Raw genomic sequence first — 13,436 nt, forward strand, 5'->3', positions numbered from 1 at the left:
AATTGAATTACCTTGGAATCCAAGTTCTGCTTAATTAAGTGATGATCCACCTCAATATGTTTGGTGCAATTGTGTTAGACTGGATTGTGAGAGATATCGATAGTTGCTTTGTTATTTCAAAACAACTTCATTTCAAACACGAGTAAAATCGAGTTCTGTCATCAGTTTCTGAAGCCATAGGAGTTCACATAGTCCTTTAACCATTCTTCTAAACTTTGCCTTGCATTTGAGATAACTATTGCCTTTTGCTTTTTGCTCCTCCAAGTAGCTAAAAATTCTCTCCCCCGAAGGTAAAGTACTTTGAAGTTGATCTTCTGTTTGACACACTTTTAGCCCAGTCCGTGTCGGCGAAACCTTCGATCTTAAGATGCCTACTCTTTTGAAACCGAAGCCCTCTCCCTAGAGCTCCCTTTACATATCGAAGAATTTGCATTACACCATCCATATGGTCTTCACTCGGAGCATGTATAAACTGACTTATAACACTCACTGCATAGGCAATATTAGGATGTGTATGCGGCAAATGATTTAGTTTGCCAACTAACCTTTGATATCTTTCTTTATTTGTAGGTATCTGATTAGAATACTCTCCAAGTTTGTGATTCTGAACAATCGGTGTGTCTGTAGATTTGCAATCTAGCATTCTTATCTTAGCCAACAAATCCAAAATATACTTTCTCTAAAATAGAAAAATGACTCGCTTAGATTTTGCTACTTCTATCCCCAAGAAGTACTTGAGTCCACCAAATTTTTTCACATCGAACTCCATTGAGAGCTTCTGTTGTAATTTCATGATTTCCTCCTGCTCATCTTTAGTTGGGATAAGATGCTGGTCGAATTTCGAGGACTAAACATACTCTTTAACTTCTTTAGGAGTATGCTTAATAAGCTGCTTGATAGAATGAATAGGTGAAAAAAGAGGATGGTTTAGCAAAATCAAAATAAGGATTTATAAGTGGAACGTGAGTCTTTGAAATTTTACTATCTTCATTGAGGTAGGAAATTTCATAAAGATAGTCAATTTTAGAGACATTAGAAGTACAAAGTTCTAAAGGAGGGGTAAGGGAAATTGGGGCATTTATAGTGAAAGGTGTGGAAATTTCGGAAGATTCAGTTATGGTATGAAAAATCTCCCTTTTTGCACTTGATATTCAACTTCAAATTAAAACTGTGTTGAAAAATGCCGTGGGTCGGTGTATAGGCATGAATTAAAAATAATAGTGAATCTCTTGGGTCGGTAAGCTAGTCAACGTGGTAACCACACAAAACCGGTGCAGCAATTCACATTGCGGTGATGAGTTTGGTTGGTGTGGCGATTTGGATCGAGGCAAAGAAATTTGGTTGATGCAGCGATTTGTGTTGCTGCAATTGTCAGAGATGGAGTTTCTAGATGGTACGGCAACAATAGATGTCGAGTTGGTCTGATTGAGTCAGACGGAGCGGCGGCAGCATAGGAATTGTACGGCGGTGGCAATCGGGTTTGTTGAATTGCAGCGGCAGCGATGACGACAATTTGATGTGGTCGAGTCACAACGGCGGAGGCGGCATAGTGTTTGGGGTTTTTTTTTTGGGTCTCTAAATATTTTGCTCTAATATCATGTTAACAATCTAAAAACGCAGATCAAGAAGAAAATGAGAAAAACACAAGAATTAACAAGGTTCGACGGTGTGTCTACATCTTCGGATAAGCCTTCCCGACACTCTTTTTTTCTTTTTCTCCTTGATCATCAAGCATGTACAAACTCATATATATATATATAATCAGACGAATTTCTTCTACAAGTCAAGCCTCTACAAATTAGGAAAATAGAATTCTCTACAAATCAGGAGGAAAATTAAATCCCCTACAAATTAGGGGCTGGAAAATAAAATCCCCCATAAATTAGGTAATTCCAACTCACGCCAACAAAAGGAACATCCATAGTTGTCTGTTGGCTTCTCAAGTTGCAGGTTTCATCTCCCGAGCATAAGCAGGAACTTCAATCTGCCGTGCCACTGCGTGAACCACTGACAAGAAAGGATCGAGCACCCTGGGAGAGGCTAGAGATCTGCGCGTAACACGGCTGTGGATCTTGTGATACCTTCAGAAGAAAATTTTAAGACAATTGAAGTCAGCCACAACTAAACATAAAACATGACTTGAGCATCAGCTTTATTGAGCAAGACTTCCATCGATGAATCAAAGCAGCGGGCAAAAGGCGTCGCTTGATTTCTTCAGCTCCCATGAGGACAACGCGTGATTGAGAGAGAGAGACTTTGGAAAAAGTGGAAACTTTTCATTGCGGGTGAAGTTTATACGTAATAGAGAGATGAACAAGTTGTGAATGAGAAGGCATGATGAATGCTCTGCCATCATATCAATTATAGGTGAAGGTGGAGATGCCGATTGTAAAATTCCCTTAGGGAACATGATTGGTTGACCAGCGACGACGATCGGCAGTGGTTGAAGGCGGTGATGATCAGCTGCTATGGTGGTGGTTCTAGCGTGGTGGCTGGCGATACTAGACTTTTCATATATGGATATGGGAAATGCTATTTACATTTAACCAGCCTTATCATGTCTTGTACATCAATCAAATATCATATAGGATAAAATCTATTATATCCTGATTTTATACTAGCCATCAAATGTAGCCCTAAGGTGTCGACTTGTTCGCATGTGAAACTCTTTATAGATTCACATTCGACATGATGTCCACAACCAAAAGTATCGAGAAGGTTGTTTTTTCAACTTGGATTGTGCATGCCTCGTAGCTAGAAAGTAGGGTTTTACTTTTTGCATGAAGTTATGCGATGTTATGAATCTTCGTAGCCTCTGTGCATGTGGCTATACAGACACATGCTTGCTAGCGTATGATCGTATTCGTTGTCGATGATTGAGAAGGAGCAGCAGACATGGACAGCCAATCTTTCTTCCCCTTTTCACTTTATTAGTCGGTAGTGAGAAGCTTTCTGTCTTCAACTTTGGTTCAAAGGCAAATGCCTCTTTACTAAAAGTCTCGAACTTGACACCTCCAACACAATGCTTTTTCCAAGTAAGAATCTGAAATGGTTAAAGAGCAGCCGATCCATGCATAGCCATCCATCCATCCATCTTTAAGAGCTCGCGAACGAACCCACTTCGCCCGCGTGGGTTCCATTTAACTTTCAAGGATTATAAGTGTGCGTTCAATAGTTAAGCACAAACCGGAGCTGTCGTTGCCCAAGCTCATGATGTGGGGTGTGCCATTAAGTGGGAACATGACGCCAGAGACAGCTACTACTGCCTTTGGCAAATAACGATTGGTTTTCTCGCAAATGTAGCATTATCCACCAATTGCCGGTCACCGAATTGACGTGCAGGCGTCTCTATCAGCAACCAAATTGCTCCTCCAGCTCTGCATTCAACCCATAAGAACTGGCGAAAGGGATGAAGCGACTTTGTGCAGTGAAAAGCAAATGCTAAATGGCGATGCGATTTCTCCACTAATGCGCACGCTATCTGCCCATGTGGGATATTTTTCGAACTCTCAGTACATGTTTTAGTCGGTCCTGTTGTAGTTTAATGCACCTAGTCCACATTTGGCTGTATGATGTGCGTCATCGGTTACGTCATCAAGCATGTCAGGACATGGCGCGATGTCATCTTCAATTTGGAGTGTGCTTCAAGTTGGTTCTTTGCTGTTTATTTAATTCAGTTGTTTGAAAAACCACCGAGCGTGGTGGTAGCTCCGTTGGTAAAAGAGTCGCTCTAACGCTAACGTTTAGAGGAGTAGAAGCACCGGTCACGCAACCTCGCCCTTTTAACTTATTAAAGAAAAAAAAATCTCGAGCCTTTTTCTTTTAAGTCAAAACATGTCCGCTTTCGATATGCTAAGATCATGAACTTTCTAAAGAGCATCAGAAGAGTTCTCAGAGACGGGTGGTACTGTAGAAACTTGTAGAGAAATCCTTATGGAAACATCGACCCAGTTTATAAATTCTTGTTCATGGTATAGTAGGATAGGCCAAGAAGATACATTTTTCTTGGATGTTCAAGTCTTGCCTACTATATCACGAAAGACTGGTACTACCCTTCGTCTCTAGGTATAGAAACTGTATGTGGATGCGTCCGCCACTATGTTCCGCAGACCCCCAATCGTCGATGCCAACATGATGAACACTCCGATCACAATGGATGCCTGAAACGCACGACTATAACCAGTGAGAAAAGCACAATGGAAGTGCACGAAATATTATTCATTGCCTGAAGGGGGAAAAAAAGTTTGATCTGAGATACGATATTACCCAGTTGACGAACCAGTTGATGCTGAATTTTCTAGGCTTCTTGATGATCATCCACATGATACTTGGGAGCTGCGAGAAGGCTCAGAGACATGTTATAATCCTTTCTTAAGAGTACAAAATAGCGAATCATTTCATAAAGTTTGTAATTATAGAGGAGAGAGAGAGAGCTCACGAAATAAGATGTGGGAGCGAAGCCGAATCCACCAAAGAAACCGAGCAAGTCCCCAAAGAAAGGGAATGTCACTCCAACAAACAACGTAAAAGCTGCCAGCATTCATTCAGGAAACAATGTTATCAAGGAATAAAGTGCATTCGTGTTATGGCATGCGCACCATTTTCTTATTGTAATCTCTTTTGAAGGGTTCACTGAATAGTATTTCTTTTGAAAGTTAAAATAATAATAAAAAAGCTGGATAAGGGAATCTAACCAACATAGGCGGACCGAGTGACGAGCCTGAGCGCGATTCCGGGAGGGAAGTTGAACCTCTTTACCATTAACCTCTCCAACATGTCGAAAACGGGCATCGCGTAAACCTGCAATGTTTTAGTTTTGATCGTCTCATTAGTCGTCGCACTCAAGGGAGTGAATGTACCACATCAACTATACATACTTGGATAGCAATCACTAGTAAAATCATGGTCGATTGATCTCATGAGCGAACCCATAACTAATAACTAAGCCAAAAAGTTAATCCTGAAAGGAGAAAAGGATTGGCAGAAAGGGTCGTTACCGCCAACAACGACTTGAAGTACTACCTGATAACTTCCGATGACATGGACGACCACCATCAAGTTAGCGGATGCGATGAGCCACGCCGGTCTCTTCAGCGCCATTAGCACATTGTCGTCGACGTCTTGTCCGAAGGCCCAGTAACCAATGAGCGCCACTGGGAAATAGCAAATGGCGTTGATGAAATAGGCTCCCATCGCACCTTTCCACATCGGGATTCTTGAAGGCTTCTCAGGAGTTGACGGGATGGTGGCCTGAATTTCAAGGACCACAGCATGCCCTGCGAACGCGAAGGAAATCACGCCGAGCGCATTGAACACACGGAAGATGAATTCAGCGGAGCTTGTGTTCTTGTAGCCATAGCTCACACCGGGATCTCGGCCGTGGGCTAGGCTTCCCGCCCATGCTATGGTGGAGTAGCTGCAATTGAAGGACTTGAATAAATCTTTAGAGTGACTCTTGTTATTAATGGAGGCTCAACATGCTAGCCAATTATGAATTTTGACCACCTCGTACTTCAAATTGGTCGTCTTCAAGAGCACCATCAGCATTTACAGGCAAACAATCGATATAAACGTTTAGGTAATACATCTCAGTAACCAGAAATTGGGTATTAATTAAATAATCAAGTGTCCTTGCTGATGATATTACGCGACGCTTACTTGCCAAATAGTCTCATCATTATTTCTTTTTCAACACGCACAAGCACAAACATTTACTTTCACTTATTCCTGATATGGGATTCAAAATCCTGAAAGTCAACTTTATCAGAGGCGAAGGAGACCTTGAAGACAGGATGGCAAGTTGGAAGAGTAAATTCCAAGTGTCCGTTTCGTACCTGAGAGACATAATTGCCGCGGCCAAGGAAACACCAGCGACAGAATTGAAATTTGGGAGCTGAGACAGGAAAAAGTGGATCCCGCCGAAGATGCAGATCCAATAGGACTGCCTGATTGGGGTGCAGTTGGCGCAGGCCATCTCCATGAACTTCTTGAGGCACTTGCCACCGGTGACCATGTACACGATGTCGCATCCGACCTGGACGATCAGCTGCTGTGGGAGCACGATCCATGGACCGAGCTTCGGGCCAAAGGCATGCCGGCCCAGGTCGATGTAGCGGTCGAACCGAGTTCCCGGAACGCACTCGTGCAGCTGGATCATCTGCCACATTGTGTTCAGGGTCATGCACCAGGACAGGAGCAACACCATTGTCCCTGGACCCCTGGAACATCAAAACACCAGACAAAAACATAAACAAAGGGTCAGAGTTTTGTGCCAGTCTTTCTGTCCTCTTTCTTTTCCTCATATCTGGGTCGGTAATCAGTTATTCATAAATCAGTCATGCCATGAAGGACAGTACATGAAGTCCAGACTCCAAAACTGATATGCCTCGAAAGACTAGACAGACGTTTAGTTACAGTATAGGTATAGGTATTGATCTGGGATTGAAGCCTATCCATCTGGTTTGTGGGATACTTAGTACAAGAACGTCCTGGTAAGAGCTAAGATCGGTTCAATTTACCATCCTAAATAGGCCATGGCATAAGGCAAGCTGAGAACACCGGCGCCGATCATGGCCGTGACAGTGTGAAAGGTGGAGTACCACCATTTGGCTCGCCTGGCCGGGTCGCCCCCCTCCGCCCATTTCTCGCTCGAAGCCACTTCCTGAAAAAAAGAGAAGAAGAGGGTAGGTAGATAAGCAAAGAAATACAAGTTATTAGGCAAAAAAAATCTCTGTAAAGATAGTCATCTGACAAGAAGACGGATGGGGGTGAACTAACCTTCGAAGGAGGAGAAGCTGACACCATGTTTGCAGCTTCAGAGGCAAGAGAGAGAGAGAGAGACTGAGAGAGGGAGAGCTGAGCAGGAATCGTGGAGATAGGGGCTTATGCGTCTAGTATATGTAGAGCGGTGGAGTGTGGATTAAACACATGATGGGAAACGAGGGAAAGAGTGGGAAACTTAAAGGGTTAATTAATGGTCCACCTTCTGCTTTTTTGGTCTTTTCGAAATGGGACTTTGAGAAAAAAGGCAAAGCTTACTGACCACACTAACTGCAGAATTGATTATCACCAGCCCGTTTGTGCTATTCTAGTGTAAGTCCAGTAAGGCACAACTGAGTAAATGAACCAATCACTTGTCCAGCCGAAAAACGAAGCAGGAGTTCAGTGAACCTTGTCGACTAAAAAGCCAGGTTATATGACGTAATTGGTGGTTAGCCTCCATCTTATCTGAACAGGTATCAAATAACTTTTAAGTCACTTTAAAGGAGTACCCCTTCGGCAACCATATTGCGGAGTTAGGTCTCCCCTCCTAACGAGGCACCATGGCGCGCCTCCTCGAAATCATTTTTAACAACTCGACTTGTTTCATGCAATTCAAGTCTCCAACACGGAGTACCCAGATGGTGACGAGTCTTGCTCATGAATCATTTTATTCAAAGGCTCTCCCATGTGATGTGGTTTGGGTTGTTGCACTTATGTGCTAAAACTCTTCGCAGTAAAAATTGAGTTGTCGCTCCTCGTGAACGCAATTCTTATCCGAGGAGCGACAATTCTTATGAAAGAGTTATGTAAATCGTTAATTTTTTTTCTTTTCTCACTTTTGCATAATTTGAAGGCATACTCAAACAATTATCATGTGTATATGAACGATCTTACATAATCTAATTAGAGATCACATGAATTATCCACCTCCCAATTTGTTGTCTGTAATTCTAGATCAAAGGAAGCAGATTCTCCTCAAATCATGAAGATCAAATATTACAGATATAAACATGTCCTAAAAATGCTTCATTTATGTTATCGTATGGATTTCGAGATTACCTAGATGTAAAATAATTAAATGGTATTGTTTAATTCTGAGCAAGAGAAATATACAATTTCAACTAAAGATGCAATGTATGCAGAAATCGAAATGTTAGAATAAGAAACGTATCACGCAACCTATTGAGTTACTGGACAAGCGGAGAAGGTCCATGTACAGAATAAATTCCCCTTCCTTAGTCAAGAACCAAAACCAAGAATCCAAGCAGCATTCTCCTCAAATCTTGAAGATCGAATATTGGGTTGGTGGGTGATAGAGATCTATCCTCTAATGATTACGCTTGGGGCTAAAGGTGCATAAGCAGGACACAGAATAGCTCAAGAACAATGATTAAAGGGGTGGTGGCTACTTCCTCGACCGGTTCTGTGGGGGAGTTGGTGGAGGTCTTATTCTCCCCCTTTCTGGGGTCCCCAGAGGCCGAAAGATGACCGCTTTTCCCCCAAAAGCACTGTTCATCTTAAGAAGTTCTTCCAAAGCTCTATTTGCTTACGATCATAGTCATCATTTTATTCATTAGAATGCTTATTAGCATAACCCACTTGGTTGCAATTTACTCAGCAGTCCTCTTTATTCTATCGAAGCAATCTTTTTCTGTCTTTCTAAAAAGGTTCTAGATCATCGAATTCTTCAATTGTTCTTTAAACTCTATTGTCTTTTCAAGAAACATTTTAAATGCATTTCCTGAAGAAAAATGACAAGTTACTTCTTTAAGCAAAATAACCCTATATAAGTAGATATTATTAGGATGTCACTTGAATGAAAAATATGTTAATTTTCTGATTGAAAATTAATATAAATCATACGGAAGTTCTTATTTGGACTATAATTTATGAATCATGATTTCATAAATATGGTGAATAATTTTTTAAATTTGTGTTTCGAGTTTGAACCATCTATGAAGTTTTAGGGATTTTTTTTTTTTTGGTTTGACTATGGTTCTTTTTTGGGCGTTGTTTTTGTTGGAGATAATTCTCGAAGGTTTGACCAAGAAAAGAGGAATCTGAGAAAAGCTCCACTACACTCCTTTAACCGTACTAAAGGAAGGTGCTCACTTAATTTATGATATCTGTTTTACACGTGGGGTTAAGAGGGTTAAAAAGTAAAAGGAAATAAAGTAAATGCAGGTTTTCTTTTGCTTCCCTTGTTCTTTCCCGAAGAAGCCGCACAAAAGAAAGCACGATAGGATAAAAGAATGAGTTATTTATTTGTAGACCCTGTGAATTAAGTACCAATATCCAAATCAAATTAAGTAGATTTTTTATGTCCCTTATAATTTCTTATTTATTTCTCTAATGATTCTATATCAATTTAATTGCAAGATTCAGTATTTTTTTTGCATTAATTTTACAGCAATTACATTAGACGGGAATGGGTAAGAATTGGCCAAAGCCAACGCTTTGACAGTAGTTGAAGGGGAATGAATAGAAAGCGGTGAGCATTTTGCATTTGCATCCCGGAGCGACGACTGCGTCTCACGAGAAGATATCCGGAGCGACTATGATTTTCCCTATTCCCAGGAGAAAAGCAGAGGCAAAGTCACCACCGCATCTCCACTTTCACTTGAATGAGATCGAGAAGGACGCCACCGAAACGAGGCCCGAACTTCAAGGGAGCGGCAGGGAGTTTCGAACAAAGCAATCGGTCTCGCATCTTGGAGTTCATTCATGACCTTCGACGTGGGGAAAATGCAAAGACGGCGTCTCCAGACGGTTTCGGTGCGCACAGCTGGTTCTGAGCTTTGGACTGGTTGACTTTACTTAGGCTGGTCCGCTCAGAATTAATGGCCAGGCCTTTGACTTTTGGTGATGGGTGCAGCTCCTGTGCACTTCGGACGAATACAGTGGGAGATCTTATCGTGTGTTAGTGATGCGAATGTGTAAAGACTTTGATTCTTGTGCTCGTTGTTAGATCATTATCAGAAAGCGAAATTTGCGATAATCGAGATAACCCTCTCCTAGTCATTAGTCCTGTTATGACCAAGTTTCTTTGTCATAAAATAAAGGAAATGGAGAAATTGAGAGAATAAAGTATATGCTCCTATTTACAATACAGTGAATGGACAACTAAGGAAAGAATAAAGACTGATACATGAACTCAAATCTAATCTGGATTGATTCATGGAATGATATAATGGATCAATTATAATCTCGAATTGATCCTCGCATATCTCCGGCACTTCCTCTCAAGTTGGTGGCTGATATATATCCAAGATGCTCAGTCTACTTAGTAGATTTGCTTGTTATCTTTGATATGATAGCTTGGTAAATACGTCAGCGGGTTGTTCCATGGTTTTGATTTCATTTGTCTTGATTACTCCTTCCTGAATCTTGTCTTAGGTGAAGTGACAATCCATTTCAATATGCTTCATTCTCTCATGAACTACGTGATTTGTTGTGAGTTTGAGTGCTGCATTGTTGTCGCAAAACAAATTGGAGCCCTTTAACCAGTACACCAAGGTCCAAAACTAGCCCTCATACCTGAATTATTTTACGAACAGTCTTGGCTAGGGCCCAATATTCAACTTTAGCGGATGACAATAATACGGTCGACTACTTCTTTGTTTTTATGAAAGTAAAGACTTTCCCAACTTGACGCAAAAACTAGTGACAAATGTTTGACTCATATGACATGTGGCGGTCTATGGTCTATGTCACAATAAGCTATCGTTTTTCAAATTATAATCTCGAGAATTGAGTATCTCAAGTCTTGAACATCTGTTCAAATACTTTATAATCTTCAAGGTCGCATTCATGTGAGACTCTTTCGGATTTGGTATAAATTGACCAAGTCTTTGTTCTGTGTAACATATGTTTGGTCTAGTCATGATGTAAATGATGCAATGAGTGATTACTGTGCACGTTGTTAGATCATTAGAGACGATGACCATCTATATTAGAAAGCGAAATTTGCAACAATCATTAAGATGTCCCTCTCCTAGTCATTAGTCCTATTATGACTAGGGTAATTCAAAGCGAACTGTCAATAATAGCAACGGTCAAAAAGAGCTCACTTAGTTCGAGATTGAAATATCAAGTCACGATCACTGATGAGCAAAATATTTTTCAATGGACGTGTACCACGGAAAAGAGCACGCTTTTGCATCAGGGGCAATCTTTGGCCTGAGTTTATTGATGTTGGCGGGAAAAAGTTCCGATGGTCTCGAGAGGCGCGACTCACATTCAGTGCTGTCGTCCTCAAGGACCGTCTTGACCAAGCATGAACTGAGAACATCAGGTCCAAGCTTGACTCATCAAAGATGGATGGTGCTGTCGTCATCACAAGATGAACGGCACATGTCGCATTTGTGTGGATAAACCTCCCATTAAATCTTGAGAGAGAGAGAGAGAGAGAGAGAGAGAGGTGATTTCTACAATGGCGAGGTGGCTAGTGAGGGTCGTTGGGCTTGATGGCTTGTGGCAACAAGGATCGGTGGTGATAGTGGCGAGTCACATATGATCGGAAAAGATGCTTTTATCGTGCTCTTTGTATTCATGTGATCTATTTCCATTTATCAGTTTAATTTTTGAATCGAATAATCTTATATGATATTGGAACTAATACTTTCTCTTTCATGAATATGCGTCCACCATCGTTAATGGTGTTGAAAAATTATCTCGCAACATCTATTTTTTAAATATTATGTGATATTCTTTTACCTATCAATTTAAATTTTTGGTTGGACATTCTTACAATAGTTGTTAAGTCTAACACTAATGGGGAGAATTCTCAACATGATCGAAATTGTGCAAATTTTTACTTATGACTTATAGAAAGTTGTGTCTAGATTGTTGTCGTTATTATTGTTGTTATCATTATTCAAGAAAAAGTATGAGCCCTTTTTCTATTTTTTTTTATTCACCCTTTTCAATAATAATGAATTAGAATTCACTAAAAAAAAGTACTATTGAGTATGGATATATGATATCCTGAAATTCAACATTTTTCAAGATATATGAAATGGTTATTTCATCAATACAATGATAACTGATCACTCATGAGTTAACTAATCTATTTTGAAATGTTATAAGGAATTAAAATGTGCACGATTAGAGAATTCAATAAGTGATAGACCCATAGATCATAAGGATCGACAAAAGACAATACTACACTATTATAAGTTAAGGGATAAGTGTTCCAGAAGTCTTACAACTTGTCACGAAAATGTATTTCAGTCCTAAAACTTGCAAAAAGTGTATTTAAGTCCTAAAACTTGTCAAATTATTTCAAACGAGCCCTAAGATCGACGCCGTTAGCCTTTTCCTTAAATATGCTGACGTGACATTTTAAATAATTTTTTTATTTTCCAAGTGAATTTTTTAATTATTTTTTAAAAAATTAGATTTAAAAACTAAAAAAATCAAATTTATTCATTTTATCTTATTTTTACCAAAAACTTTAAAAAAAGTTAAAATATTTATTAAAAAAAAAAAAAAATAACGGCTCCTCCCCCATCGCTACCGCCGCCGCCGCCCATCGCCGGAGGGGCCCGGCCACCCCGCCTAGGGCCGGCGATCGTCGCCCGGCCCCTCCGGCGATGGGCGGCGGCGGCGGCGGCGGCGGGGAGAAGAGCCGCGCTAATTTTTTTTTTTAATAATTTTAAAAATAAAATTTTTAACTTTTCTTTTTAGTTTTTGTTGAAAATAGGATAAGAATAAATTTAATTTTTTTAGTTTTTAAATCTATTTTTTAAATGGATAAAAATTAATTAAAAATACACCTGGAAAATAAAGAATTATTTAAAATGCCACGTCAGCATTTTTAACGGAAAAGACTAACGGCGTCGATTTTAGGACTCATTTGAAACAATTTGACAAGTTTTAGGACTTAAATGCACTTTTTGCAAATTTTAGGACCGAAATGCATTTTCGTGACAAGTTGTAGGATTTCTGGAACACTTATCTCATAAGTTAATTAGTGAATGGATATAAATCGATTGAACAAGAGTTCGTAGTTGATTTGCGGGTGATTTTGCACGATTACGTTTTTCATTGCAAACAGTAGTAAACCGATTTTCTATTGATCTTGTACTCATAATAAGTAATTATATCATCGTGATTACATGACAATTGAGGGTTATCCATGATTTGAAGAGGCACAAACGTGAATTGAAAATTATTGATCAGAGTCAAACACGAAAAACTCCTAAAAGCCATCTAATAGTTTAGGTCGTACTAAAGTCTCATTTGATGAATTTTAACCATAAAATTTAATCGTGGTATCAAACTTTTGAGAATTTCAAGACCAATCAATTGGAAGTCACCTTATTTATCTGTCCATTTATTGGTAAGCTTTGAATTTTCAAATGAGACTTAGCGAGTCGAAAATTGAAAGCTAGAAAAAGGAACCGAGCCAAGCGAAGACCCAATGAGCCTCATAAGAGGATTCGACCATGAGGGCCTAAGAAGCCCATCAAGCAAGCCAAGCCAAGCCCATTTTAAGCAATTAGGCTCAAGGGCAAAATTAGGATTTTGTGTTAAAGTTGTGAAAAGACTAAATTACCCATTCTAGAAAGCTTTAGCATTAAACAAGATTAAGACAAAAGGGGACATGGAGCTTGGAAGAGAGGGTTCTAGGGAGAATTGAGTGAGATTTGATTGATAAAGAAGATTTTGGG

General features: G+C 39.9%; 1 protein-coding gene across 1 annotated transcript; it reads right to left on the bottom strand.

Moving 5' to 3' along the window:
* Positions 1-3,905: 3,905 nt before the first annotated feature.
* LOC104433295 (lysine histidine transporter-like 6) lies at positions 3,906-6,980 on the bottom strand. Its single transcript, XM_010045984.3, has 8 exons — positions 6,778-6,980; positions 6,519-6,661; positions 5,835-6,218; positions 5,023-5,416; positions 4,695-4,800; positions 4,439-4,530; positions 4,267-4,335; positions 3,906-4,160 (listed from the first exon to the last, which is right to left on the bottom strand). The coding sequence occupies exons 1-8, from the start codon at positions 6,802-6,804 to the stop codon at positions 4,062-4,064; spliced, it is 1,314 nt and encodes a 437-aa protein (XP_010044286.2). The 5' UTR covers positions 6,805-6,980; the 3' UTR covers positions 3,906-4,061.
* Positions 6,981-13,436: the final 6,456 nt, after the last annotated feature.

The sequence above is a fragment of the Eucalyptus grandis genome, chromosome 2 (genome assembly GCF_016545825.1).
Source record: "Eucalyptus grandis isolate ANBG69807.140 chromosome 2, ASM1654582v1, whole genome shotgun sequence".
In the NCBI taxonomy this organism is placed as follows: Eukaryota; Viridiplantae; Streptophyta; class Magnoliopsida; order Myrtales; family Myrtaceae; genus Eucalyptus; species Eucalyptus grandis.

Excerpts from the sequence above, each read along its gene's own strand:
- LOC104433295 (XM_010045984.3), bottom strand. The coding sequence starts at position 6,804 with ATGGTGTCAGCTTCTCCTCCTTCGAAG. Across the intron at positions 4,336-4,438 it reads TCGCTCCCACATCTTATTTC|CTCCCAAGTATCATGTGGAT; the intron begins GTGAGCTCTCTC and ends GCCTTCTCGCAG. Across the intron at positions 4,161-4,266 it reads TCAACTGGTTCGTCAACTGG|GCATCCATTGTGATCGGAGT; the intron begins GTAATATCGTAT and ends CGTGCGTTTCAG.